The sequence below is a fragment of the Trichoderma evansii genome, assembly GCF_050947405.1.
Source record: "Trichoderma evansii strain SZMC 28006 chromosome Unknown GGI43scaffold_12, whole genome shotgun sequence".
NCBI classification, from domain to species: domain Eukaryota; kingdom Fungi; phylum Ascomycota; class Sordariomycetes; order Hypocreales; family Hypocreaceae; genus Trichoderma; species Trichoderma evansii.
Window position 1 is genome coordinate 351,049 of NW_028145194.1, and position 25,848 is coordinate 376,896.

A 25,848-nucleotide genomic window follows, 5' to 3' on the forward strand; every position below is an offset into this window, starting at 1 on the left:
ATGGAGTGTCTGCGGCGAGGCATATTTTCCGGTTCCGCCACAGACCACAGCTGCTAACGCTTTCTTGCTGTGCACTAAAATGACCCCGCGGTCGTAAGAGTGGCAGCCAAATTGCCCCACGTCGAAAGTGGCTTGTGATGGACACGCCATCTTGCATGCCACCATCATGTACGTTTATGTATGTAGACGGCAGCTCTACATGCTGATTACCTATAGTGGAGAGCTGCTTTTTAATACACTGAAAGTTGAACATTTACTACAGGCACACGCTAAAATTCACATGTTTGTTTTTGATGGACAACTTCCCTTGGTTTGTGATATCATGATATGGAATTACAAGTAAAACTCGTATGAAAAAAGCCTTAAATCTATGACGATTTGTCTGTGCTTGAGAAATCTACAGTTACCAATGCCAACCAACTTTTTCTTCGTCAAGGTCATTATGGGAAATAAAACGCCACACAAGAGGGGATGCACTTCATTCTTTACCGGCTAGTCGCTCTAGCAATAGTAAACACACCGACAATAACCACCGCAAGCGTGATGATGGCGCCGGGCAGCAAGAGGTCGTTGGGCACACCGGCAATAAGCTGCTCCTGGTGAACCACTGTCCTTGATCGCCGCGATCGGCGGACAGGTCGCTCCTCCTCCTCCTCTGATTCCTCCTCCTCACTCTCTGATTCCTCCTCATAAGCTCTCCGTCGCTCACGGAGGCCAGCAGATGATGAGGCCGGGGTAGGGAGTGCCTCCACTGAAGGCGCTGAAGGCTGCTTCTCAGAGTCATGCACGTAAAGGTCGACCTTCTCAAGAAGGGCTTGGCGTGCAAGGAGAATGGCCTCTAGCAGGTCATTATCGGTGGTGATGGACACGGTATCACCCTCGTTGTCCATATAGCTGAGGGCAAAGCCAGAGCCATCGATTCTGCCGTCATAAACATCGGGCATACCTCCAAGGGTATCGATTTCATTTCCGAGCTTGGACGCGACGGCGTGCACAAACGACTCGATGCCCTGCGAGGCAACGACTTGCAATCGGTGCACACGTCCAGAGGGCGCCTTGAATTTAAAGGCAAACGGAATGTCGCCGGGCGTCAGATCCGGAGCGATCGACCGAGGGGGTGAGTCTAATCCGATGTGCGACGCAGAGTCGTTGGGAGCGACGCTATCTCCCAGGCGGTTCGCCTCGGGCGACATCATACGAGATCCCCCGTGGTGAGGGTGGTGGCTGAGGCTGCCGTCGCCAGACACCATAGATTCCGTCTCATGATCGATGGAGAGCCAAAACTTATTCCACGCTGGGCCTTCACCATTGTCACTAGACATGGTGTTGATTTGCTCCAGTGTAGCATAAGTCAGCTTGAGCACATCGACCATTCCCACAATTTCGCCGCCATCGTTCATGACGGGAAGGTTGAGATAATGGCCATCTGAAATATGATTGTTAGACACATATTTGACCATGATTTTTTTGCTTTTACGGCACTCGAAAACGAGATCGCCATGGAGCTGGAGTAAAGGCAATAGAGATGGAGAGAATTAAGAAAAAGGTAGAAATTAGATGTGCTTACCATGCATCTTCCGTAAGGCTGCCTGAATGGTCATGTCCATTGGGGCAAAATCGGGGTGAGGGGTCATGACACGCACGACGCTGCAATTGGCCGGGTCCAGGCCTGGAGCAATGACACGAAGAACAACGTCCTTGCTCGTAAAAATGCCGGTAATGGCTCCCTGGTCCTGCACCAGCACTGCAGTGGTGTGGTTTTCCTTCATCATGGCCGCAGCCTCTTTGACCGAGGTCCGGACGCTGACCGTGGTAGGCGGGATGCCGTTCAACACGGTCTCAAGTGTGGGCCCAGACATTTTGGATCGAAGAGCCTCCACATACTGGATAATCTGCTGCGGCTGGCTGGCGCCCAATTCGGACTGCACGCCCTCCAAGGCGTCGTAGAGCTTTCTCGAGGAGGAGTAGGCTCGCTCCAGCTTCTCCATGGCGTCGTAGAAGCACTTGGTGATATCCAGCACACCAGAGATATCCTGGTTCTCGTCCATGACGGGCAAGTGGCGGAAGCCCTTGCGAACCATTAGGTCTAGCGCATCGGTTGCGCTTGTGTCGGTTCTGGCACAGAGAGGGTTCTTGGTCATGATTTCAGCAATAGTGACGTTGGCAGCCTTGAGTCCGGCCCCGACCACACGGAACGCAAGATCCTTGGCGGTAAAGATACCAGCAATCCGGTCCTCATCATCGGTAACAAGAACGCAATCCTCCCTCTTCGCGGCCATCAGTTGAGCAGCCTCGGAGACAGTCGTGGCAGGCTTAATCTGGAGAGCCTGGCTTGGCTTGAGAGCAAGCACGGTTCCAGGAGGGGCTCTGCGATTCGGTCGAGAACGGCCCGTGAGAGTCTTCTTCTTGGAGAGATCGTTCTCCATTTTCCTGCGAATTGCCTACATGTGCGCGCATTAGCCATAAGATACACTTAATATCATCACAACTGAGGGGTTCTGTATAGCTTCTTTCCAAGAGCTCTCCACTTTGACTCAAGACAGCGCTAGGGGGCAGACAATAGCCGTAGTAAACAAATCAGCCATCAACTCACCTCATCACGCTTGGATTGCTTCTGTCTGCTTGCGCTGAGGCCAGCAGCACTGGACTCAGCAGGCGGCTGCTGGTCTAGCACCGGTCGAGGGATGCCGGAACTCGCAACAGCAGAGCTAGCATTGTTGTAAGGCGTGGTGCTCCGTGGCTGATTCCGGCTCGCATTGTTCCCTCGGGAGGCGTTTACCATCGACATGGCTGCGGTTGGCGACACGCGGGCGTCGAGATTGAACGTTGTAAAATTTCGTCGTCGGGAGCAAGAAGAAAAAAATCAGAGACGGGTTTCAATTCTTCGAAAACCAGTTTTCCGGAGTCAGCCAGAGGTTGCAGCCAATGACAGCGGAGGAGGGATTTTCAAGGGTGACGGAATGAAGTCGAAAGGTCGGTCACCAGATATTAAGCCCTGGCCAAGTCACCCCGGCATTTTTTTTTTTTCTCGCTCACTGGGCCGACGAACGCTTCGGTTGGCGCGGCGGTGGCATTGGCCCAGCGGGCAGCTTATAGGCGGCTTATAGCGCACCTGAGCAGCGAACACGGCCGCCTGAAACCCGAAAACACCCATCGTGGGCCGCTGGAGGGAGAAAAAAGCGCAGGTCGACCTAGTGCTGCAGGTGCTAAACATCTAGTGGCGTTGGTTCAAGACGTTCGGCGGTAGGGCTCCATTAATTGAAGTGATCCCAGCAGCGCCTGCAAATTTCGAATGAGGGTCGCATGAAAAGCATAGAAAAATCGGTATTAAGACAGTTCTAGTATGCAAATTTGGATGAGCGGTGCTTCGTACTAGGAAGATGCTAGACGTAGCATGACCTTCAGCTCGAGGTCTTGTAAGTCACATGCTTGTTTTGGCGTCCGAGAGACTGAGAGATCTTCGCGTCAAAGGCAGCAAATCGTCTGATATTACCGGCTGATATTTTCACTTACTGTATTGCTTATTTTGCGAGCATGGCACTACAGGTGCATGTAGGCTTCAAATAGTGTTTGCCGGTGGTCAAAGGTGTAGGTTTCAACTCTACTCCAAATCTTGTTTATACGCATCTGATCTACCCGGGCTGACTTCCAAGATCTTGTCGATTAAATTAACATTTCAGCCACCAATTCGAAGCCTGTGGATCCTCTTTGTGAATCTTTGTCTTTTCCAAAACAGCGACATGGGCAAGCTGTGAGGCTAAACCTAGCAATGTTTTGACTACCAGGATGCGAGTCGCGCCTATTGGCAATAGTACGACAAGCACTGCTACGGCTAGTAATATCAGAACTCCAGTTTTTTTCATGTACGTGCGGCCTGCAGCCCGACATGCAGCAGCATGGGAGCCATCAATGCTCTAGCAGTAGCAGCAGTAGCATTTCTCCATACTACAAAGTAATCTCTGCAGTGCTAGCTCATTCCCACGCCTCGGTTTGGATCCAACTTGGGCAAGCGGGGAAAGGCCCTTGGCTCTCAAGCAGCTACCGGCTTACTACTAGTAGGCTGGAATGCATCGTATCATCATGATCATCTCGCATGTGCAGTAGTTAGTCCAGCCCATCAACGACGAGCCGGCAGTGGCTCAACGGTGGCGTGTTCCAGCCAGCCACCGGCTCCCGTCCTGCCCGCCGCCATGGTGTTGTTGATGGGTGTATCAATCGGCGCCTAACGAAGCTGGCTGTCCACATGGAGGGCTAGGATAGCCGCTACGGCCGTCTTAGTGGCTCTCTCAACGACAATGTTTACCCGGTCTATTGAGACGTCGACCCTCCTTTAAGATTGCCCGTGATTTATTATTAGCGACTATCAGACGCCGAGCGAGATTGCCAGGCCAGTAATTTCCGCGTCCGGCTGGTTTGTTGACGTCGAGGAATATTACTCTTAACAGCAGTAGCGCTTAGTAGCGACTCATATTACTCAACGGGCCAATCCGCGTTGCCATGGTGCACGTCAGCTGCCCTCCTCTGGGCGTGAGGGCCAGAAACAATAAACCCGTCAAGGGCGTCTCAGCACTCAAGCATTATCTCGAGTGCTTGTGCGCCCAAGGGATAGGAGGATAGATGCATTCAGTTGGGAAACTGAGATATCGTCATCACCGTGAGACATGGCAATCAGGGAATTGATTATTGAAGTCCCATCGTCATACATGGAGGTGCCGGCATGCTCGAGCCAGGCACCACGCCCTGTACCCTGTATTATTAGCAGTATTAAGTGCTTCATAAACAACAATAATAGTGTATCGCGTTCATAGGGTACGGTACATAGTTATGTGCATGCACATGTATACATGATATGCTCGGCGGCTCCGCCTGGCTGCAGACCGACAACTCATCCGGCAACGCCCAATTGCGGATCGCTCCGGGCTCTAAATCAACATTGCATCGCCACAAGCCCTCTTTGTTCCTGGACTTGTCTCAGCACATGTCGCCGGGCTGTTTTAAGCTGCGGCCTCAGTACGATAGGCGCGGACTAGTGGTGGAGACGTCTGCGCTGGCCGTTGCCGTGGCGACCGCGCTGGCTTCCTGCTCGAGCTTCTAAGGGACCATTTACTGCAGCTCAGCTGGCTTTTGAACTTGGATCTGGAATCCATTCGTTCTTCACCACTTCATTGTTTCTCATTAGAGCATCTTGTTTTTGGTCTTATGTTTGATGAAATGCAACCGCAAGCCGAGCCGAGCCTCTCAGCTGCAGTTACTGGTGCAGCAAGCCCAAGCGCCTCTCCAGGCAAAGAGCCATCGAACGCTGCTGTACCCATGCAGACGTCGCACTATATGAACATGAACATGAACTTGAACAAAATGGACGAGTATGAATCCGCTAAGTTACCGAGGCGTGCTGACAATGTTACTACTGATGAGTGGATGCTTCCCCCAATGACAAAGCTAGACAGACAGCAGATGAGACCGATAGCCGAGGGCGGATATGCTGCTCAGTCGTCGCAGCCTCAGCTCGATCACAAGTTCAGCGGCCTGAATTCTTCCATCAGCCGCCCTAACCGTCATCGTCGCACCGAATCCGCAGCAAGCATTGCTAGCGCGGCTAGCATCGCCGATATCAATATCGAAGAGACGCGAACCGACACAGGCGTCACTGGCGAAGAGATTGCTCAGTTCATCCAAGGACCAGAGACGACGGATGGCAAGTGGACTTGTTTGTTTGAAGACTGTGGAAAACAGTTTGGTCGAAAAGAAAACATCAAGTCCCACATCCAGACCCATCTGAACGACCGCCAATATCAGTGCCCAGCCTGCCGGAAGTGCTTTGTTCGCCAGCACGATCTCAAGAGACACGCCAAGATTCACACAGGCATTAAGCCATATCCTTGCGACTGCGGCAACAAATTTGCGCGCCACGATGCTCTCACAAGACACCGTCAACGAGGCATGTGCGTCGGCGCCTTTGATGGAATTGTGAGGAAGAATGTGAAGCGCGGACGCCCCAAGAAGAATCGCCCGGAGATGGATGCGCGCCTGGAAAAGTCTTCAAAGACCAGAAAGAAGAACATGTCCATTAGCTCCATCTCTTCATTTTCGGGATACTCGGACGTTTCCGCCATCAATTCGCCCAATTACGAACTTGACGTGCTCAACGAGGTGTTGGATATGGGAATGGAGGCCGAGCCAGAGCCAATGCGCTCACTTTCATCAGCGCCCATGCCTAGCATGCCCAATCCAACAGCCAACAGCATTGTCACATCCCCTTCAGAAGCCAGTGTACACTCATATGTGTCCCCGGAAGCAATTATGGAGAGAGCCTCACATCCTTCTTCTCCTGGCAAGAGCACACCAAGCCAATACAACACACCGCCAGGTCTCTCTCAATCATCGTCGTCGCCGCCATCAACGCATTTCTTCGACTTGGATCCCTCCACAACAACGGCGACGACTGATGAAGTCGTCAACTACTCGGCCCCCGGTATGATGATGAATATGACATCGATGGGTGGACCTATGCCTCTGAGTATGAATGAGCAAGAGGAAGACTTGCTTCGCCAATTCACCAACGACGACAGCTTCATACCACTGGATCGCGACCCGAGTTTAATAATGATGCCCAAATTCGACGAGTTCAACGGTGTAGCCGTTAGCATGATCAACGAAAACGGCTACTACTTCTAATGGAAATACTTGAAGCGTTCAAGAACTTAATTACGCCATGATTTATTCTGAGCCTGTCTTATACTTGTCGAGCCTACTTTTACTTTGGCGCATTAATTTTGGAACCCGGGTATAGTGATCGGGATAATGTTTCATTCTACCCTGAGTTACAGGGCTTTTACTTTTTTTTTTCTCAATCTCCTTGGTTTTATATCGTTGTGTTACCCACAACCCGCCATGTTGGAAATTTGGTGTCAATTCAATTGTACAATACGGGGAAGGAACGGATTTGGGATAAAAAGGGATTTTTTCATTTGTTTTTTCCTTTGTCTCTGTGAGGGTGTGTGAGTGTTTGGATACGCTGTGATGTTTACAACGCGTTGATATGTTTGGAAACGATTGAGGCTTCTTAACGGGAATCCGCCACCGGTACCTTTTTCAAAGTTTTTTTTTTTTTTTTTTCCTTTCTTTCCTTTGTTTTCGGAGTTGGGAAGAAGATATTGTCCGGATATATTCGAGTGCAAATGAGAGCTTGGATTCCATTGGACTACTATGGCCGCGTTTGCTTATTGGTTCCTTGTGATGTCTCTGTGCTGACAGTCAGCTGTGCTTTTATCCTTGCTGTTGCAATTCATGATTGACACCTATTCGTCAGCTTTTCAAGTCCACACTTTGTAAGATATGGCCGATAGCTTACATGTGATACGAGTAGGTCGTACTCGATGGCATAAAAATGATGGAAACTTTGGCCTTTCCGCCTCGTTTTCATCTTCTGTCATTCAATCTCACTCAATCTCACTCAAACTATTTGTCCTGATCATATCTTATTTTATTTGATTATCTTATTTATTTGACATTTTACTCATCTCCAACGTCAATTTTCTCTCGTCAGATGGACGCTCGTGATTAGGCAATGTTGATACCCATAGCTGCATACCATAAGACATACTTTAACTGGAAAGGTTATAAAGGATTTTCTCACAGTTAAAGATGGCATCATCTTATTAATTAATTATAGCAACCTTAAAATGTTCTATACACTTCTAAGGTAAACAAGGAACTTCGTAGGATTATATCTAATTAACGCATGTACGTTTCTCTCAACTTAGCAGCCAGAAAGCTTCACTTTACCCTTTGTCATTACTGACAAAATGAGAGTGACAGCGATTAAAAAGGAAAATACCATTGCGTCTTGCTCACTCCCTGTTTTTTTAGATGGGAAATGTTACACTTTGGCAGCGACTCCTTGCTAGGCTTTTACCCTGGAGCTGCGTACACAAACTTAGCAGAGAACTCTCCTCTTAATTATGAAGAAAGACGCAGTTGTTTTATGAGTACAAGTTTTCAGAGGCTTGAAAAATATTTATATTTGCTTAGATGTTTCAGAAGATTTTGTATGTTGTTTGTTATACAGAGTAGAAGAACATTGCTGCAAGAGAAGGCTCCTATCGTGCTCCAACAGAGCGAATCCTTCACCAACACTGCGGTATTTGGTAAGAAAGAATTGACGTGCCCGCTAAAGTACTTGATTCCTGCGACAGTCATTGGCAGATAAATAAAAGCTGCTCACAAATCGCGATACATTGAAGTGTCCTCACCCCTGGCAGACCCTAAACTAAGATTCTCAGCGGCCATATGTTGCACATGGTGATAATTCTATGGAATCTTAATATGACTATCAAAATTTCGTATATAAATCTTGGTAATCCTCTTGAATATTAATTTAAATAAACAGAAGAGCCTGAGATAGGTGGTGTTACTGGTGAATATCTTGCTTTCTGTTGAAGAGAAGGAAATGAGCGAAGACGCAAGCAAGCATTTGCGAGTTTTCTTCAAATAGCATATGATTCAACTTTTTTTGCGGGAAAGCTATTTCAACTGCAGAGAGGCGAAAGTTCTGGATGGTATGAGATGCAAGGGGTGTATGGAGATGCAGTATTGTTTGAAGGAGTGTCAAGAACGCTGGAAGAAGCATTAGCTGAAGTGGGGAAATGAATAGATATATATGCATACCTATTAACAGGACATATATGAAATATCTAGTGATATTTATATCTTCCATCTTGCCTGGATAAGAATTTACTTTCGTGGTTTTATACTCATTGTTTTATCATGATGTCTCTTTTCCGGTGGCCTCGCACATTTCATAAAAATCTCTTCTATTATCTTCTATTCGCTTTTATTCTATTCTTCTGAAAATTCATTGTGGTAGTACCTTCATTTTTTCCCCTTTAAATAGAAAGCATCGTCTTATTTCTAGTTCCACAATGAGTGCTGAATGGCCACTCATTCTAGTGGGATGGCGATGCAAACAAGTACCATTCTTTGGCAGGGAAGAAATGAGAAAAATTAGTCCCACAGAGCATCTTGGGCAATAAAAACAAATAGTTTTATACTTCGATTAATAATTAATCACTTTACACTGACTGGATCCTCTTCATCCTTGATACCTCCTATTTATCATCCAGGCACTTATAACCAGTAGTGGATATCCACGGTGGGTTGATTGGATTGGCTTGCTAATATCTGCCACTCTATCCCCTCCACACCGCCTTTGCCCGACAAGGCAGAAAAAAGTACCCAGCCCACCACACCTCAATGCGGGTCGCTGCCAGGCAGAGGGAAGCTTGTCGAAACCACGATACTGCCACCAACCCGCAGCCCACGAGATTTCTAATCGACCGGTGAATTCACAGCGTTCGAAATGTCTGCGGCGCAACTTCTCAACCCAAAGGCCGAGTCCCGAGTGCGTTCCTCGTTTGTTTGCTATGCGTGTGCTGCTGGAGTCTAACTGGTCTGCAGAGGAGGGGTGAAGCTCTGAAGGTCAACATCAGTGCTGGTGAGGGCCTGCAAGATGTGCTCAAGTCAAACCTCGGGCCCCGAGGCACGATAAAGATGTAAGGCTAATGACTTCATTATGGTTTTCTGATCAGTGCTAACCGCTGTGTAGGCTTGTCGATGGTGCCGGACAGGTAACGCGAAGCCCAACTTCTACCCCTCAATGACAAAGCCCCTATTCCTAACAATCGATGCCCTCGAACAGATCAAGCTTACCAAGGACGGAAACGTTCTCCTGAGAGAAATGCAAATCCAAAACCCGACTGCTGTTATGATTGCTCGAGCCGCGACTGCGCAGGACGATATTTGCGGAGATGGCACAACTTCCGTCGTGCTGCTGGTGGGAGAGCTGTTGAAGCAGGCAGACCGACACATTTCTGAAGGACTCCACCCGCGTATCATCACCGATGGCTTTGAGATTGCCAAGGCTGAGGCTTTGAAGGTAGCTAAAGAGACGAATGTGATTATCGATTTGGAAGAGCCTTTCATCTGACGCATTACTAGTTCCTGGATTCCTTCAAGCTGTCCAAGGAGGTCGACCGTGAACTGTTGCTCAACGTTGCCCGCACATCCCTTGCGACGAAACTGAACTCAACATTAGCCGCGAAGCTCACTCCCGATATCGTCGATGCCGTGCTGGCCATTTACCAGGCCCCTGCCAAGCCCGATCTGCACATGGTGGAGATTATGAAGATGCAGCACCGCACTGCGTCTGACACGCAGCTCATCCGCGGATTGGCGTTGGACCACGGTGCCAGACACCCCGACATGCCCAAGAGACTGGAAAACTGCCACATCTTGACGATGAATGTCAGCCTGGAGTATGAGAAGACTGAGATCAACTCTGGCTTCTTCTACTCAAGCGCTGAGCAGCGTGACAAGCTTGTTGAGAGCGAGCGCCGGTTCATCGACGCCAAGCTCAAGAAGATTGTTGATCTGAAGAAGCAGGTCTGTGGTGACGACGGAAAGAAGAGCTTTGTTATTATCAACCAGAAGGGCATCGACCCCCTTTCCCTAGACGTCCTGGCTAAGAACGGTATTCTGGCTCTGCGACGAGCAAAGAGAAGGAACATGGAGAGACTTCAGCTCATCTGCGGTGGTGTTGCTCAGAACAGTGTCGATGACCTAACACCTGATGTCCTTGGCTGGGCTGGTCTCGTTTACGAGCAGACCTTGGGCGAGGAGAAGTACACTTTCGTCGAGGATGTCAGGGACCCCAAGTCTGTCACTCTGTTGATCAAGGGACCCAACGCTCACACCATTGCCCAAGTTACGGATGCTGTCCGAGATGGTCTAAGAAGTGTCTACAACATGATTGTTGATAAGAGCGTTGTTCCTGGCGCTGGTGCTTTCCAGGTTGCCTGTGCCGCCCACCTGAAGAGCGATGCCTTTGCGAAGTCAGTCAAGGGCAAGGCTAAGTGGGGTGTGGAGGCCTTTGCTGATGCTCTTCTCATCATCCCCAAGACCCTGGCCGCCAACGCTGGACACGATGTTCAGGATGCTCGTAAGTTTATGAAACCCCCGGATTCTCGAATAGAAACAGTACGCTAACATTATAATTACAGTTGCCGCTCTGCAAGACGAGTACGCAGATGGCCAGGTCGTTGGATTGAACTTGGAGACCGGCGAGCCTATGGATCCCGAGCTGGAAGGTGTCTTTGATTCCTTCAGAGTCCTGAGAAATTGCATTGCTTCAAGCTCAGGTATTGCGTCCAACCTGTTGCTTTGCGACGAACTGTTGAAGGCTCGACAGATGGGCAGAGCCAAGGGACCAGGTCCCGGAATGGATGGCCCTGATGATCACATGTAAAGGCTTTATTGTTTAGATTTATGGTAGATAAAAATCATCCCGGAACAGGTCAAAAATATCTAGGCACTGCCATTTTGCCATTTTTAAGTAATACTGGATTTTAATATAGCTGACATCTTCTATATGTTATCACGACGCAAGTTGTAAAGTCCATGTTTTGGTATTACTACAGAGACGTTGAGAGCTGCAGGGCGATTCACTGGTATCGGCTTGATAAGCCCCGCAATGATTTTTATCTTCCACCTAAAAAAAAAATCTTGACCCCACCATCATTGAACTGCATACAATCAGAAGCCTGCAGTACTACGACAATGGCAGATTACGCTTCCGACTCCTCTGAGGGAGAATTCACAGAGACAAATGTTCTCCTTGGATATACTTCTAAAGAAGCCGAGGAGGATACTATAAGCAAGCTGGGAGGCACTCCGGTAAGTCTCTTTTTCTTTTGCCTTTTGTCGCCTTGATAGCTGCAAAGCTGTGCCGGATGACATGCTAACGGTATGAATGTCCTAGGACTGGCTCGATGCAGACAAGGCTCCTTCGGCTGCCTTGGCAAGATGCAAGGTCTGCAAAGACTTGATGGCCCTGCTGCTGCAGCTAAATGGCGAACTCCCCGAGAAATTCCCCTCCCACGAGCGGCGGTTATACGTTTTCGCATGCCGTAGGGCGACATGTCGGCGCAAGGCAGGCAGCATTCGCGCTTTGAGAGGAGTGAGAGTTTGGAAGGATGCTGCCGAGACGACGATACCACAGGTTGAAGAAAAGGTGCCAGAAAAGAAGAGTGAGCCAGAGGAGAAGAAGAAGGATGGACCAGGCCTTGGAGAGTCGCTGTTTGGAGCAAAGCCTCTGGGAGCTGCTGGTGGAAATCCATTTTCCAGTGGCGCAAATCCTTTTGGTTCTTCAGCAAGCAATCCTTTTAGCTCCTCTTCCTCATCCAATCCGTTTTCAAGCCAGCCAGCCAAAACAGCAGCTCCACCAGCAGAGAAGCCTGCTGCCGCTCCTGCTCCTGCTTCAAACAATCTCTCCAAGACCTTTGCTGAGACTCTGTCGATAAACAACAACACTGCCACGGCACCGCCACCTCCTGCCGAACAATGGCCTGAAAAGGCTTCGCAACCGACTCCTTACCCGACACTCTTCCTTGGCGACGCAGATTACGAAACCCTCGATGAGACCCCCGTGAAGATGCCGGCTAACGTGAGCATGGCCGACGCTGACGCCCCAGAGCCCTCTGCCCTTGATCGCGAGGCATTCGAGTCAGCTATGGACGCCACTTTCCAGAAGTTCGCCGACCGGATGGCACAGAACCCAGATCAGTGCATCCGTTACGAGTTCGGCGGCTCGCCGCTGCTTTATTCCAAGACAGACGCCATTGGTGACCTGTTGACCAAGAGAACCATGCCGGGATGCCCCAACTGCGGTGGCCGAAGAACGTTTGAGGTGCAGCTGACCCCGAACGCCATTACTGAGCTGGAGGAGGATGACTTGAGCTTGGATGGTATGGAGTGGGGAACGATTATTGTTGGTGTGTGTGAGAGGGACTGCTCGCTGAGACATACTGCTGTTGAAGAGGCGGGCTACTTGGAAGAATGGGCTGGTGTCCAGTGGGAGGAGCTGTCGAAGAACAATTAATGCTGATGTTTTTACTTGCGTGGATAGACAAAAAGTTTAAGAGGGTAGCTAGATAACCTCAACGAGTTCATGATATCAAATAGGAGAGAGCGCGAATGAATGTGATGCCCAAAAGATAGCCTGTTCTATTCATGACTGATCTTGTATCGCTTTTTAATAAACAGTTTTTGTCCTATTAAACGCCTGACGAATTTTTAAGATCTCCGCACCATGCCATCATACCAATGTCTTATTACGGTATCATTGGTTCCGTCGACATATCCATTGCCTTCTCTTGCTTCCCCTGTATAAGCAAATAATACTAGTTAATCAACGCCTCTATCTCACGCGCCTCTTCCACGATTACACCATATTTATACAGTCTCCTCCCAGGATCGTCGAATAACTCTGGCGAACTGGTCAACGTTGACATCCTCGCGGATCTCAGACTTCTTGGCCTCGTTGTCGGGGTTGGAAGGAATCTTGACGTTGCCCTCCTCGTCGATAGTCCAGCCAGCGACCTCGGTGATGAATTTCCGTGTCTTGTCCTCGTTAAAGCCCAGCCATGAGACCATGTGAGACAGCTTGATTTCCCGGAAAGCCTGTGAGACGAGTGTGGCGATTCGCTCGCGGACGAGGTCCTCGAAGCCGGAGACGTCGGCGATCAGGTCGGCGCACAGGTCGTCGCCGTCGAGGTCAGCCCAGAAGTCGGCGTATTGGGCGCCCTGGAGCTGGGAGTTGAGGGATCGGAGCTTGGTGAGGGCCTCGTGGAGTTCGCCGGTGGAGGCAGCGGAGGGGTTGATGAGGTGGAGAGCGAGGGTGAACTGGGACGAGGGGAACTGGGTCATGGCCTTGACGAGGATGTTGGTGACGACCTCATCCTTCATGCGGTCAGGGTTGAGCTGGTAACTATGATTTTGGCGCAATTTGAATTAGCATGGCAGTTTCAGGAATATGCTGAACAGTGAAAAACGAGAGTGTAATGCTCGTAACAATAGATAATTTGCTTTGCTTTTTTTCAGACACCACTAAAGTTGACTTCAAGTGACTGGGTGTTTTAGGTCCAATCTCAGGTAATAGGAAACGTTTACAAAAACGGTCATCATATAAAAGCAGACGAAAAAACAAAATTCGTGAATGCTCCAGGGAAGTTTAGGCGCTCGCAATCAGGCACTCACAGCTTCAACAGTGTTCGGTTCGCATTGCAGTCGCAGGTCTTCTGGTCACATTGCTCCTGGAGGTAGGTCTCGAGGGTGCCGACGGCCTCGGGGTTATAACGCTCGAGGCCGTTGATCACCGTTGTGATGTAGTCGGGTCGGTCTGAGGGGTCTTCGCCGTTCATATTGGCTGCTTTGTAACGGATGCTATGCCAAAGTCGAATGAGGGGAGAATGTTCAAGTTCGAGATGGTGGGGCCAAAAGGGAAAGATTTCGATATCGTGGGCGGTTGGCTTTGTGCGGCACGAAATTGCCTCAAGGGGCTTAGCGGCAGCAACATGACGGGGCTCCTGATCTTCCGCACCGTGGGCGGAACTCAGTTTCACGATCACGTGCCGTCGTGTTGGCCAGCGTCATGGATGATGAGAGCTCCGCGTGAATGGCATGTCTTGGCTAGTATGTGTAAGCGGCTGTGTATGAATCACGCGTTTTATCATCTGTCATGACTTAGAATATTTTTCTGCAGCATTTCGTTATGTCAATGAGATATAGCTGGGGGCGTTGAGGGGCTTTCCCAGTCGTTCCGAGCTACAGCTACACTTAAGACAACATGTCTAGTCCATCGAAGAAGAGAAAGCTCAACAGTGGCACGAAGCAGCCGGCAGCTCAGTCAAGGGGATTGGAATACTTCTTTTCTAAGCAGAAGCAGTCCGAGCCCTCGGCCTCACCTGCTGGAGAAGATGGTGCCCCAAGCGACGCGTCTACATTGCTTACGGATGAGGAGCTGGCACGGAAGCTACAGGCGGAATGGGATCAAGAAGTAGCAAATGAAGCTGCTGCTGTTCGAGGAAGCCAGAATTCAACACCCAAAACCCAGGGTACTGAAGCCAAAACGGAACCAGTAGACAGTGACTCTACGCCTACTTCTACGGGTCGGCCAGTGGAATCAACAGCTGAGACTACTCCAAAGAAGCAAGATACTAAGAAGACTCTGGCTTTACAGTCTACCGGAATGGCCGATGACCTAATAACGGAATCTATTCCCCTAGATGAATCGCCGCTCACATTTGACCCGTCAAAATATATTAAGGAGCTACAGGAATACTGGGCGGTGGAAGGAGGAAATGCGTCCTATGCTCTCCTAACCAGATGTTTTGTACTTGTAAGCGGAACAACAAGCCGTATCAAAATTGTCGATACCCTTGTAAATAGCCTGCGTATATTAATCGAAAGCGACCCTTCCAGCCTCTTGCCCGCTGTAAGTTTACGTACCAAAAGTTGCGAGCGTGACTCTTATTGTTTTCTAGGTCTGGCTTGCTACAAACTCCATATCGCCTCCGTACATCTCCATGGAGCTTGGTATAGGCGGTTCTGCCATTTCCAAGGCGCTTCGCCAAGTTTGTGGCCTGGATAACCGGTCTCTTAAAGCTATTTACGATAAATACGGAGATCCCGGAGACGTTGCCTTTGAAGCAAAGAAAAAACAAAGCCTCACGCTGCGAAAACCGAAACCTTTAACTATCAAGGGAGTTTACCAATCACTGGTCAAGATTGCCACTACTCATGGTCATGGAAGCGGCGAGACGAAACAGCGAATTGTGGATCGACTATTGCAAGACGCACGAGGAGGCGAAGAAAGTCGTTTTATTGTTCGAACTGTCTCTCAATATGTTCGTGTTCTCCATTCAAACTACTTTGTTAAGCCCATCGCTAATGGCATATAGCTCCGCATCGGTGCTGTCAAAACCACCATGCTGATTGCATTATCTCGAGCATTTTTGCTTTCCAAAGCTCCAGGCTCCGAATATAGCACCAGAGATATTACAGAGCTAAGCAAACTGAAGAAGGAAGAATTGGCAGAGGTCTGGAATAAAGCAGCAGAAATTGTCAAAGCAAGTTTTGCACGGCATCCCAACTACAACGATCTAATTCCGGCACTCCTCGAGATTGGAGTTTGTGAAGAATTGCTTCTGCGATGTGGCCTGAATCTTCATGTCCCTCTGCGTCCCATGCTGGGAAGCATAACTAGAGATCTGTCAGAGATGCTCACAAAGTTACAGGGGAGAGATTTTGCTTGTGAGTTCAAATATGACGGACAGCGCGCACAGGTCCACTGCGATGAAAAGGGCAAAGTCTCGATATTTTCTAGACACCTAGAACTCATGACAGAAAAGTACCCTGATCTTGTGGAACTTGTGCCCAAGATTCGGGGAGAAGGAATTGGTAGCTTCATCATGGAGGGAGAAGTTGTTGCGGTTGACCGAGAAACTGGAGAGCTTAAGAATTTTCAGACATTGACCAACCGTGCGCGAAAGGATGTTGCGATTGGAGATATCAAGATTGATGTATGTCTTTTCGCATTTGATCTCATGTATCTCAATGGGCAATCTCTCCTGGATCGGCCATTTCGAGAAAGGCGAGAGCTTCTTCGGTCTCTTTTTATCGAGGTGCCGCATCACTTTACATGGGTCAAAAGTCTGGACGCTACTTCTGGAGACTCGGAAACAGTACTTGAATTCTTTAAGTCGGCCTTGGAAAACAAGTGCGAGGGTATCATGGTAAAGATATTGGATAATTTACCTGATCTACCTTACGTGGAAGGGGAACCTGAACCTGAACAACCAGTGGAAGATACAGAAAAGCTATTATTACCGAAGAGTAAAACAAAAGGGAAGGGAAAATCGAAAAACTCTGCGAAAGGCGATACCGATGAAAAACCAGTCAACACTCGACGTAAACCGCTCTTAGCAACCTATGAGCCAGACAAACGACTAGACTCCTGGCTCAAAGTCAAAAAAGATTATAATTCAAACTTTGACACATTAGACATGATTCCTGTTGCTGGATGGCATGGACAGGGCAGAAAGGCGAAATGGTGGTCCCCCATTTTAATGGCTGTTCGTAATGAAGAAAGCGGGACACTTGAAGTGGTGTGCAAATGCATATCAGGCTTTACAGACACCTTTTATAAGGCGAATAAGGAGTTTTATGACAATGGAGAAGAAAGCGGCGAGCCGAAGAATATTAAGCTACAGAAGCCGAGTTTTATAGAATACTATGGACCGAGTCCAGACGTATGGTTTGAGCCACAAGAGGTTTGGGAAATGGCATTTGCGGACATTACCCTTAGTCCGGTTTATACTGCAGCAATCGGGCTTGTAAGCGATGAGCGAGGTCTCAGCTTACGATTTCCGCGATTTTTAAAGAAGAGAGAGGATAAGAGCATCGACGAAGCCAGTACAAACGAGTTTCTGGCCAATTTGTGGAGGAAGCAGGAAGCAAAGGCAGAAACATCAATATCAAAGGCCGATATAGCGGAAATGGGAGGTGTTGAGGATGGCGATTTGGATGAATAATTATAATACATGATCAAAATTCTATGACACATTATGAGAACACTTGGCGAGATTGGTGTAACAGAGAAAATTGTCATTAATCATTGGCTATAACAGTACCAGGCTGAACTCATTTCCCAGCATTCAGCTTCTGCGCAATCAGACTAAAGACTGCCACAGACCCCATAAACAGAACGGCATGATAAAACTAACAGCTCGCATTAGAAAGAGCTCTGAATGAATAACTCATGATACAGTAGTGAGCCACCTACCGCTTTTCTTGAGATGTTCCTCTCCTCATCCTCTGTTCGGGCCTCGATGAATAGCCTCCTGAGATTGGGAAAGCTTGCCTGCGACATGAAAATTTTGTTTTTAGCAGACAGATACTTGATGATTCATAGTTGGTGAGTATAGCAGTAGTATTACCATGTTGGCAGAACGAGAAGAGAAGAAGAGAGGGTCTCGGCTTAAGACGGTTACACAAGAAGGATCAGAGAGCGAGAACTAAGGAATTAACTTTATGGCGCTCGCTGCTGGCTTGGGCGTGTGTGAGAAGAGGCCCGTGCACGGGGCGACTTGTTACTCTGGCTGGTGCAGTTCTGTGTATTGACAATGAATAGGAGATTCTATACAGGCAATGGAGGTTTACTGGGACGATGAGACTGCATGATGGATGACTAAATGCAGCTAAAGCCAAGTCCATGAAACTCCCGGTTTAGGCGATGCAGGCGCTTGTGGATCATGCTTTACCATTTGTTTCTTGCATGATTTGAGACTTGGCTCTAAACTTGGCTCTAGGCTTGATACTTTAGCTCTACAGCCTATTGACGTGTAATGGCGATAGGCAACAGGATTGCATCTCTAAAAAATTAAAAACCTATTAGGCATCTATATTATGACACAATGTTTCTGCCATTTATGGAAATCTCCAACTTTAGGCATCGAGATAATCATCCGGGAGTACTTCGTATATCCTATTCTGCATCTGTTAGCTGCAGCCCTTGTCCCCTGACGAAGCCCCGTGGATGACTCAGCATTGCCTGTCAATCTGGCCCTTTGGCTGGCGCTGATGTAGCGTTCGGAGCCGCCTTTTAGTGGAGTTTTTGATTGGCATACAGCGAACATAGTACCTGTGGTCACCGAAGAGTAGTAGCGGTCCTAATATTAGCTTAGGTTATGTCCCAATCCATAAGCTTGCAACTCGCAACCCCCTCGAAACGACAACTTCCCAGGCGAAGAGGCCACGATACGGAGCGCCGCGACTTGAGGTTCCTCTGGCAGACGTAGCCGGAGTGCCATTAGCCTTTTTATCCCTCCAGAGCAGCTCCCACCTCGAAATCTCCTGTGGACGCTCCCCTCTCTGGACGTGGCATCTCGACCGACACCAAGACAATCCTCGTGCCCCTCCAAACATCTAAAGCTCCTCGACGATGGCGGTGAATCGCATCCGGGGCGCTTTTGCCGCGCCTCGGAAGGGAGAGACCTTTGAGCTGCGAGCAGGTCTGGTCTCACAGTATGCGTACGAGCGAAAGGAGTCGATCCAGAAGACTATCATGGCCATGACGCTGGGCAAGGATGTCTCTGCCCTGTTCCCTGACGTCTTGAAGAACATTGCGACTAGCGACCTTGATCAGAAGAAGCTGGTCTATCTTTATCTCATGTATGTTCTCTACATATGATCCTGTGATTGCTAGCGAACCATCTTTGGGGTGTTCAGTGACGCTGCTGGAACTTGGACTAATATATAATGAATCAGGAACTACGCCAAAACGCACCCAGATCTTTGCATTCTCGCCGTCAACACCTTTGTACAAGACTCAGAAGACCCGAACCCACTCGTACGAGCGCTCGCCATCCGCACAATGGGCTGTATCAGGGTGGACAAGATGGTGGACTACATGGAGGAGCCGCTACGGAAAACACTACGGGATGAGTCGCCATACGTACGCAAGACTGCGGCCATTTGCGTGGCCAAGCTTTTCGACCTGAACCCGGCCCTTTGCATTGAGAATGGATTCATCGACTCACTTCAAGAGCTGATTGGCGATCCAAACCCGATGGTGGTCGCAAACTCAGTCCAAGCACTGGCTGAGATTAGCGAGACTGCGCCCGAAACTAGAGCATTGCTGGTCACTCCTCCGATTCTTAAGAAACTACTGATGGCCATGAACGAGTGTACCGAATGGGGTAGGATCACCATTTTGACCGTGTTGGCAGACTATGCCGCTTCCGACGTCAAGGAGTCGGAACACATCTGCGAGAGGGTCATCCCGCAGTTCCAGCACGTCAACCCTAGTGTGGTATTGGCTGCTGTCAAGGTTGTCTTTATTCATATGAAGTCAATCAACTCTGAGCTTGTGCGGTCATATCTTAAAAAGATGGCACCTCCTCTTGGTATGTTTTGATATACAGTTGCGAATTCCTGGCTTCTAGTAGATACAATTATTGCTAACACCAAGATGCGAAATAGTCACATTGGTTGCATCCCAGCCAGAGGTTCAGTACGTTGCCCTCAGGAACATCGATCTTCTTCTTCAAGCCAAGCCAGATATTCTAAGCAAGGAGCTGAGAGTCTTCTTCTGCAAATACAACGACCCGCCTTATGTGAAAATGCAGAAGCTGGAAATCATGGTCAGAATAGCAAATGAGAAGAACTACGAACAGCTTCTTGCAGAGTTGAAGGAATATGCTCTGGAAGTGGACATGGACTTTGTGCGCCGAGCTGTCAAGGCCATCGGCCAAGTAGCCATCAAGATCGAGGATGCCAGTGCCAAGTGTGTTCAGGCGCTCGAAGACCTTCTCGCTACCAAAGTCAACTACGTTGTGCAAGAGGTTGTTGTGGTCATCAAGGACATTCTGCGAAAATACCCTGGTTATGAGGGTGTCATTCCTTCACTTTGCAACTACATTGACGAGTTGGATGAAGCCAATGCTCGTGGATCGCTCATCTGGGTCGTGGGAGAATATGCAGAGAAGATTAGCAACGCTGAGGAGATTCTTGATGGCTTTGTCGACACCTTTTCAGAGGAATTTACACAGGTATGATTTGAGTAAGATGACTGTTATAAATTCCATGGGCTAACACGACTTGCAGACCCAACTTCAGATCTTGACAGCCGTTGTGAAGCTGTTTTTGAAGAAGCCCAGTGGAGCACAGAGTCTGGTCCAAAAGGTGCTGCAAGAGGCAACGACTAACAATGATAATCCCGATATCCGTGACAGAGCATATGTCTACTGGCGACTGCTGTCAGGAGACTTGGAAGTTGCCAAGGTAAGAGGACCTGCATCTATCTACTCGTTGAGAGTGTGCATTTTGCTGACATTTTCCTCAAGAACATTGTGCTGTCAACAAAACCAACTATTTCCACAACAATGACGAGCCTACCAGCATCGCTGCTAGAGCAACTCCTGTCAGAGCTCTCGACTCTTGCATCTGTATACCACAAGCCTCCCGAAGCCTTTGTTGGCAAGGGTCGGTTCGGTGCAGACGAGATCCAGAGGGCTGCTATCCAGGAACAGCGCCAGAACGCCGCAGAGAACCCCATCGCCGTCTCTGTCGCCGCCAACGGATCTGGCTCTGTCTCGCAGAACAATATCGAAAATCTGCTCGATATCGACTTTGATGGCGCGGCTCCGGCCTCTCAAGAGCAGAACAGCGCAACAGGAACCCCTGACCGAGTGCAGAGCCCAGCCACGGGCGGTATGGCTGATATGATGAGCATGTTTGATGCCCCTCCCGCAGGTGGTAGTGCAGTACCGGCTGCTGCTCCTGCAGGTGGCATGAACGACTTAATGAACGGATTTGAGGGGCTGAACTTTGGAGGTGCGACTACCAGCGAGCCACTGCCAGCGGCCATGCAGCTACACAATGCGCAGGGCGGCGCGCAGCCTAAGAAGGATAGCGATGATCTCTTGGGTCTGTTGTAGATTGCCTGCAATGCTCTTTTTTGTTATATGTACGAGCAGGGACTCTGGACAAAAGGGGAAGAAGAGAAAAAGGAACAGGTATTATGGGAGATGTTGAAGCAGGGTAAAGAACGGAGGGAGGTCTTTGGGCTGCTGGGAATATAGTAGTTAATAAGTGAAGCATATTTGATGATTTGACTCTTGATATATATATATAAGCTATAAAGATATTTTTTCGAGTTGATACTCTCTATGCCGCTCTGTCGGGTGCCCTTTGCTATGGTAGGGCTACATAGTATCTTATGCCGTACTATCCAAGAGATGACCAGGTCTTGAAGCACTGATGTCGCTGTCGTGATCTGGTGCTTTCCCCTCTGAAGCGCTTCCTTTCTTGGGTATATACATCTTCGCGCCCATATCGCCTACTCCATCTTTTTCTCCTCCCAGTGAGTCGCATCACATGTCTCGAATTTCCGCATCAAAGTATTCGTCACAACCTCTTATTGATATTCTTCACTGGTTCGTCCCCTCAACATGTCCCCCCACCGTTCCATCCAGCGACGGCGCTGCAGTATCCCTCTCCTTGTCCCACTCTTCGGGAGTCTGGCACTTAGCCGTCCAGGCGTGGATGGCGGCAATCTCCTCCTTGAGCGCGGTGTTGACGAGGCGGTGCCGCTTGAGGGACTTAAGGTCTTGGAATTGAGGGGAGACGATGAGGGAGGTGAAGGCTTGGCCGCAGCCACCTAGTAGTTTTATAATGCTTGATTAGTTACCGGCGAGCTTTTCCAATATGTTGCAGCTGAATGGACGGTTTGCAGGGATGGAGGGGCAAGGGTGAGAGTATGATTGGTAATGCGACTTACCAGACATGTCAGTGACCTCGACGTGGACTGCGCCGAGGCGCTGAGTGATGGTCTCGCGGAGGGAGGCTTCTGTTATTGAAGCCATTGGGGTATATGTGTTTTATATGTGGTTGTGTGAGAGAGATCTGTGAAAAGGAAGACGCAGGTTGGTAGGCAGCAAGGTAGCTTTGCGACAATCGGACGTAATGCAGATACTACGATCTGATTGATTAGATAATTGGTCTAGATCGTGGGGGGTGGTATAAAATGACAGTGTCTTGATACAGTATTTTGGTTGATTTGGGACGGTATGAAATCATTACTGGAGCTCTGATTTGCTGGGCGGCCATTCTATGGTGGAGGAAGAAGAAGCTTAGCTGAGCTTCCTTTGAGGTGGAGGGGCAGATTCCGGCCAATAGTTTGGCTCTGCGTTGATCAATCCTCTTATCTTTCTCTTCTCTTCTTCGACATCAATTATCATCGCGAGACTTGCCATGGTATTGGCGAGATTCCCCCGCATAAATCTATTGTCGGCAATCCGAACGGCGTCACCCCGCTTAGCATCTTCACAGCTCGCTTCTCTCTCAATCGCAGCCCCTCTGCAGCATTCCAGCGTCATCGTCTCTTCGACCGGTCCTTTATCGCGACGAACCATTTCCACTACGAGCAAGAACCTCGATAATAACAGCATGACTGACTACTCTGATGGTGTTGGCGCATGGGGCGCATGGCAGGCTGAGCCGTCCAAGTTTACACAGCAGGTTGTAGACGCCATGAGGACGCTGTACGTTTACGTGGGCATCATCGCCATCTCTAACCTGCTATCGAGATGGGTTTCTCTGACATTGATGCTGTAGATACCCCGAGGAGCTTGCTGATCGAAAATGGGACAATGTCGGGCTGCTGATTGACAATTCCGATGAGACAAAGAAGCGTCAACCGACGGTTATGGTGACAAACGACCTCACTTTTCAGGTCGCGGTTGATGCCATTGGCCAAGGTGTCAGCGTCATTGTCAGTTACCGTATGTTTATTCTTCTATTTTCTTCGATATATCTATATCCATCACTCATGCTAATATGCTCCTCCTCGCCCTCTACATCTAGATCCCTTCATCTTTTCCGGCCTCAAGTCTATTACAAACAGCGACCCTCAACAAGCAACCCTATTACAGCTCGTAAAAGCTGGTATTGCAGTCTACTGTCCGCATACCGCTGTGGATGCTGCACCAAAGGGCCTTAACACATGGCTCGCCGATATTGTTTCGGGCCCTCACAAGAGCACTCGCTCCGTCGCTATTCCCTGCGCCACGGCTCCTGAGACCCATTCCCCAGCCGGATATGGCAGCATAGGACGCTTTGAGAATGGCGGAGTGTCTCTGGCAGAGATTATCAAGAGACTGGCTCTTAAGCTAGGAGGGCTGAAACACATCATGGTTGCATCTCCTGTTGGCGCCGACATCAAAGCCACTACTGTGCGTAGTTTTGGTGTCTGTGCGGGAAGCGGATATGACGTGCTCAAGTCAGCAGATGTAGATTTGCTCGTCATGGGTGAGACGAGTCACCATTCTGCTCTCAGGGCCATTCAACAAGGTAGAACCCTGATCCAGGTATTCCACAGCAACTCAGAAAGAGGCTACCTCCGAGAGGTGCTGAAACCAAGCTTGGAGGCGCTGCTGAAAGAAGTTGAGCCGGAGGCAGACGTATTATTGAGCGAGTTTGACTCGGATCCGTTTAGGATAGTGGATGTGAGCACCTTGGAAGAGGACTGAGACCCTCCTTCCGGTGGCTGTGGTATGGGAGATTTTGATATACGGCGTCAGATAGACTGGGTTCGTTGCATAGATTTAAGAACGACCAGGCAATCATTGCTTCATGGCAGGTGGCGTATTAGAGTGCAATGGGCCATATCGCCGCCCATCATTTGACGCTCTTACTTCAGGTGGTGCTGGTGACCTGGTCCGTGTCAAGGCAATCGCTGCATCGCCTTCGTCAATGCATGCCTGTACGTCGTCTCCGCCAACTCCCTTCTGCTTCCAAGATTCCAGTAACTTCCGCGGCATCTCCCACTGTCTTCTCGCCTCTTCAAATCTGCCCTCCTTCACCAGTGCTTGTAGCCGCTCTGGAGTTGCAAGCACTTCAATGGCCAGCTGTCTCGTCCGCTGGCGTTGCTGTTGTGCTTCCCGAGCCTTGCCCTCTTCTGAATCGGGGGACGGCACCGATTTTCGCATTGATTCTTGTATGGCTGAAGCTTGGCTGTAGATGTGTGCGATGGCTGGATCGAGTGTTGTAGCCATAGGATTCAGGGGATCCATACTGGCTCGCATCTATACATCGAAGGAAGGCGAATTGGTTAGCTGCTGTAATCTTATAATCTCATGCCACATCGTATCAAATGATAACACGCACCTTTCTAATCGTCTCCGTTGCAGTGATGAGTTTGCTGTAGTTGTCGTATACAAGTGCTTTCTTCTCTGCGTCCAATGCTCTAACTTCACCCAGCACTCTTGTGTATAGCTTCAACAGCTCCTGTAGACTGCTGTCTGAGACGACCTTTTGGAGGTATTCATCCAAGTTGAAGTCTGGCGCATCGATCTCGCTTGCAGGGACTTCCGAGTCGGAGGCCTCGATGATGCGTGGAGTTGTAGGGCCAGAGCCAGAAGCTGCAGCTGCACGGAGGTTGTAGTATTCGCGGAGGGCAGCTCGGTTGCTGGAGCGTTTGACGCCGGTGGCAGGCTGAGATGCGCCGAGGACAGGGGATGTCACGGCAGACCGAGAGATGTCGGACGAGGGACGGGCGGAAGACGTGGGAGTGCCGGAGGGGGTGCGGCGCAGCGGCGCGGGAGGATTGCGGGAGGAGGCAATGGTGGACATTGTGAAGGTTGAAGCTGGTGGTGATGTTGGAGAGAGTATGAGAGAGTGAGAGATGTGCGATGAGGCTGAAGGCCTGAAGGAGGTGACAACACAGCCTCGCAGGGACCTGGCTAGCGAAGCTAAACAAGGCCCAGGGTGTTGGCTGGGTGCAATGATTATAGTGGCTTAAAGGGTCAACGCCATGGCAGATGTCCGCAGACAGAATAAGCGGGACTGTCTGGTACCTCAGCGGACAGGCAGTATAAAGAGCTTTTACATATTATGATGGGCCAATTAACGTGTTAATGGGATAAGAATCAAATTTGCTCATTTTTACGTCTCTCTATATGCGCGTATGTTTACGTCAACATATGCCTTCTATTGCTTATATCCACCAATATCTACCTATCTACACCTACTGGTATCTACACGTATCTACATCTACATTTGCCATGGTCTTGTCATTGTAGCTGCTATTACCATATAAATCATTTCATGGTCTGGTTTATCTTTTGTATTGTATATTGTCTGTCTGGATATTTTTTCGTATTTCTCAGCTGTCAGCCATGAAAGCATACCGATATAGCTGCACAGAAGCAAGCCAAAGGCCTTCACGCGGCTTGATGTAAACAATTCACCATTGTAGATTCCCAATTGCTGAATCTTCTATATCTCTCTATCGCCCTCAAATATTCACCACCGCAGGGTTTGGCCTCTGTATCACGTAGGGTGAATACCCTAAGGTCATCTGAGTGAAGCGGCGGCATGCATATACGGGATGCGCACATTCGAGGGCCAGCCTACTATAAAAGACCAATCACCTGGCATAGACAGACTCAAATT

At 49.2% G+C, this 25,848-nt stretch overlaps 10 protein-coding genes across 10 annotated transcripts; 6 read left to right on the forward strand and 4 right to left on the reverse strand.

Annotated features, from left to right (window-relative positions):
* Positions 1-414: 414 nt before the first annotated feature.
* Positions 415-2,896, reverse strand: GGI43DRAFT_70458 (uncharacterized protein). Its single transcript, XM_083210177.1, has 3 exons — positions 2,594-2,896; positions 1,568-2,441; positions 415-1,426 (listed from the first exon to the last, which is right to left on the reverse strand). Exons 1-3 carry the CDS (start codon positions 2,786-2,788, stop codon positions 486-488), a joined length of 2,010 nt encoding a protein of 669 aa, XP_083059797.1. The 5' UTR covers positions 2,789-2,896; the 3' UTR covers positions 415-485.
* A 2,005-nt stretch (positions 2,897-4,901) lies between these two features.
* On the forward strand, positions 4,902-7,116 carry GGI43DRAFT_407100 (C2H2-type zinc finger protein). The gene has a single exon (XM_083206198.1). The coding sequence runs from the start codon at positions 5,200-5,202 to the stop codon at positions 6,673-6,675; it is 1,476 nt and encodes a 491-aa protein (XP_083059798.1). The 5' UTR covers positions 4,902-5,199; the 3' UTR covers positions 6,676-7,116.
* A 1,680-nt stretch (positions 7,117-8,796) lies between these two features.
* On the forward strand, positions 8,797-11,503 carry GGI43DRAFT_70477 (chaperonin-containing T-complex subunit CCT6 domain-containing protein). Its single transcript, XM_083210178.1, has 6 exons — positions 8,797-9,400; positions 9,457-9,551; positions 9,605-9,626; positions 9,698-9,934; positions 9,997-10,996; positions 11,058-11,503. The coding sequence occupies exons 1-6, from the start codon at positions 9,359-9,361 to the stop codon at positions 11,300-11,302; spliced, it is 1,641 nt and encodes a 546-aa protein (XP_083059799.1). The 5' UTR covers positions 8,797-9,358; the 3' UTR covers positions 11,303-11,503.
* A 110-nt stretch (positions 11,504-11,613) lies between these two features.
* GGI43DRAFT_384521 (small subunit rRNA maturation protein TSR4) lies at positions 11,614-12,934 on the forward strand (the record flags this gene model as incomplete). The annotated part of the gene is made up of 2 exons (XM_083203531.1): positions 11,614-11,730; positions 11,816-12,934. 2 exons carry the CDS (start codon positions 11,614-11,616, stop codon positions 12,932-12,934), a joined length of 1,236 nt encoding a protein of 411 aa, XP_083059800.1.
* A 95-nt stretch (positions 12,935-13,029) lies between these two features.
* On the reverse strand, positions 13,030-14,310 carry GGI43DRAFT_407105 (armadillo-type protein). Its single transcript, XM_083206199.1, has 2 exons — positions 14,092-14,310; positions 13,030-13,822 (listed from the first exon to the last, which is right to left on the reverse strand). The coding sequence occupies exons 1-2, from the start codon at positions 14,253-14,255 to the stop codon at positions 13,288-13,290; spliced, it is 699 nt and encodes a 232-aa protein (XP_083059801.1). The 5' UTR covers positions 14,256-14,310; the 3' UTR covers positions 13,030-13,287.
* Positions 14,311-14,472: 162 nt separating this feature from the next.
* GGI43DRAFT_70625 (ATP-dependent DNA ligase) lies at positions 14,473-17,620 on the forward strand. Its single transcript, XM_083210181.1, has 3 exons — positions 14,473-15,328; positions 15,378-15,740; positions 15,795-17,620. Exons 1-3 carry the CDS (start codon positions 14,681-14,683, stop codon positions 17,424-17,426), a joined length of 2,643 nt encoding a protein of 880 aa, XP_083059802.1. The 5' UTR covers positions 14,473-14,680; the 3' UTR covers positions 17,427-17,620.
* A 1,215-nt stretch (positions 17,621-18,835) lies between these two features.
* Positions 18,836-21,578, forward strand: GGI43DRAFT_427968 (adaptin N terminal region-domain-containing protein; the record flags this gene model as incomplete). Its single annotated transcript, XM_083208898.1, has 5 exons — positions 18,836-19,065; positions 19,162-19,799; positions 19,876-20,444; positions 20,500-20,676; positions 20,739-21,578. 5 exons carry the CDS (start codon positions 18,836-18,838, stop codon positions 21,330-21,332), a joined length of 2,208 nt encoding a protein of 735 aa, XP_083059803.1. The 3' UTR covers positions 21,333-21,578.
* On the reverse strand, positions 21,579-22,484 carry GGI43DRAFT_70665 (bola protein). The gene is made up of 3 exons (XM_083210182.1): positions 22,439-22,484; positions 22,175-22,375; positions 21,579-22,054 (listed from the first exon to the last, which is right to left on the reverse strand). Exons 2-3 carry the CDS (start codon positions 22,257-22,259, stop codon positions 21,825-21,827), a joined length of 315 nt encoding a protein of 104 aa, XP_083059804.1. The 5' UTR covers positions 22,260-22,375; positions 22,439-22,484; the 3' UTR covers positions 21,579-21,824.
* Positions 22,485-22,842: 358 nt separating this feature from the next.
* On the forward strand, positions 22,843-23,924 carry GGI43DRAFT_423375 (GTP cyclohydrolase 1 type 2/Nif3; the record flags this gene model as incomplete). Its single annotated transcript, XM_083208232.1, has 3 exons — positions 22,843-22,937; positions 23,011-23,177; positions 23,260-23,924. 3 exons carry the CDS (start codon positions 22,843-22,845, stop codon positions 23,922-23,924), a joined length of 927 nt encoding a protein of 308 aa, XP_083059805.1.
* A 46-nt stretch (positions 23,925-23,970) lies between these two features.
* GGI43DRAFT_70578 (Vps51/Vps67-domain-containing protein) lies at positions 23,971-25,392 on the reverse strand. The gene is made up of 2 exons (XM_083210180.1): positions 24,562-25,392; positions 23,971-24,479 (listed from the first exon to the last, which is right to left on the reverse strand). Exons 1-2 carry the CDS (start codon positions 25,024-25,026, stop codon positions 24,018-24,020), a joined length of 927 nt encoding a protein of 308 aa, XP_083059806.1. The 5' UTR covers positions 25,027-25,392; the 3' UTR covers positions 23,971-24,017.
* Positions 25,393-25,848: the final 456 nt, after the last annotated feature.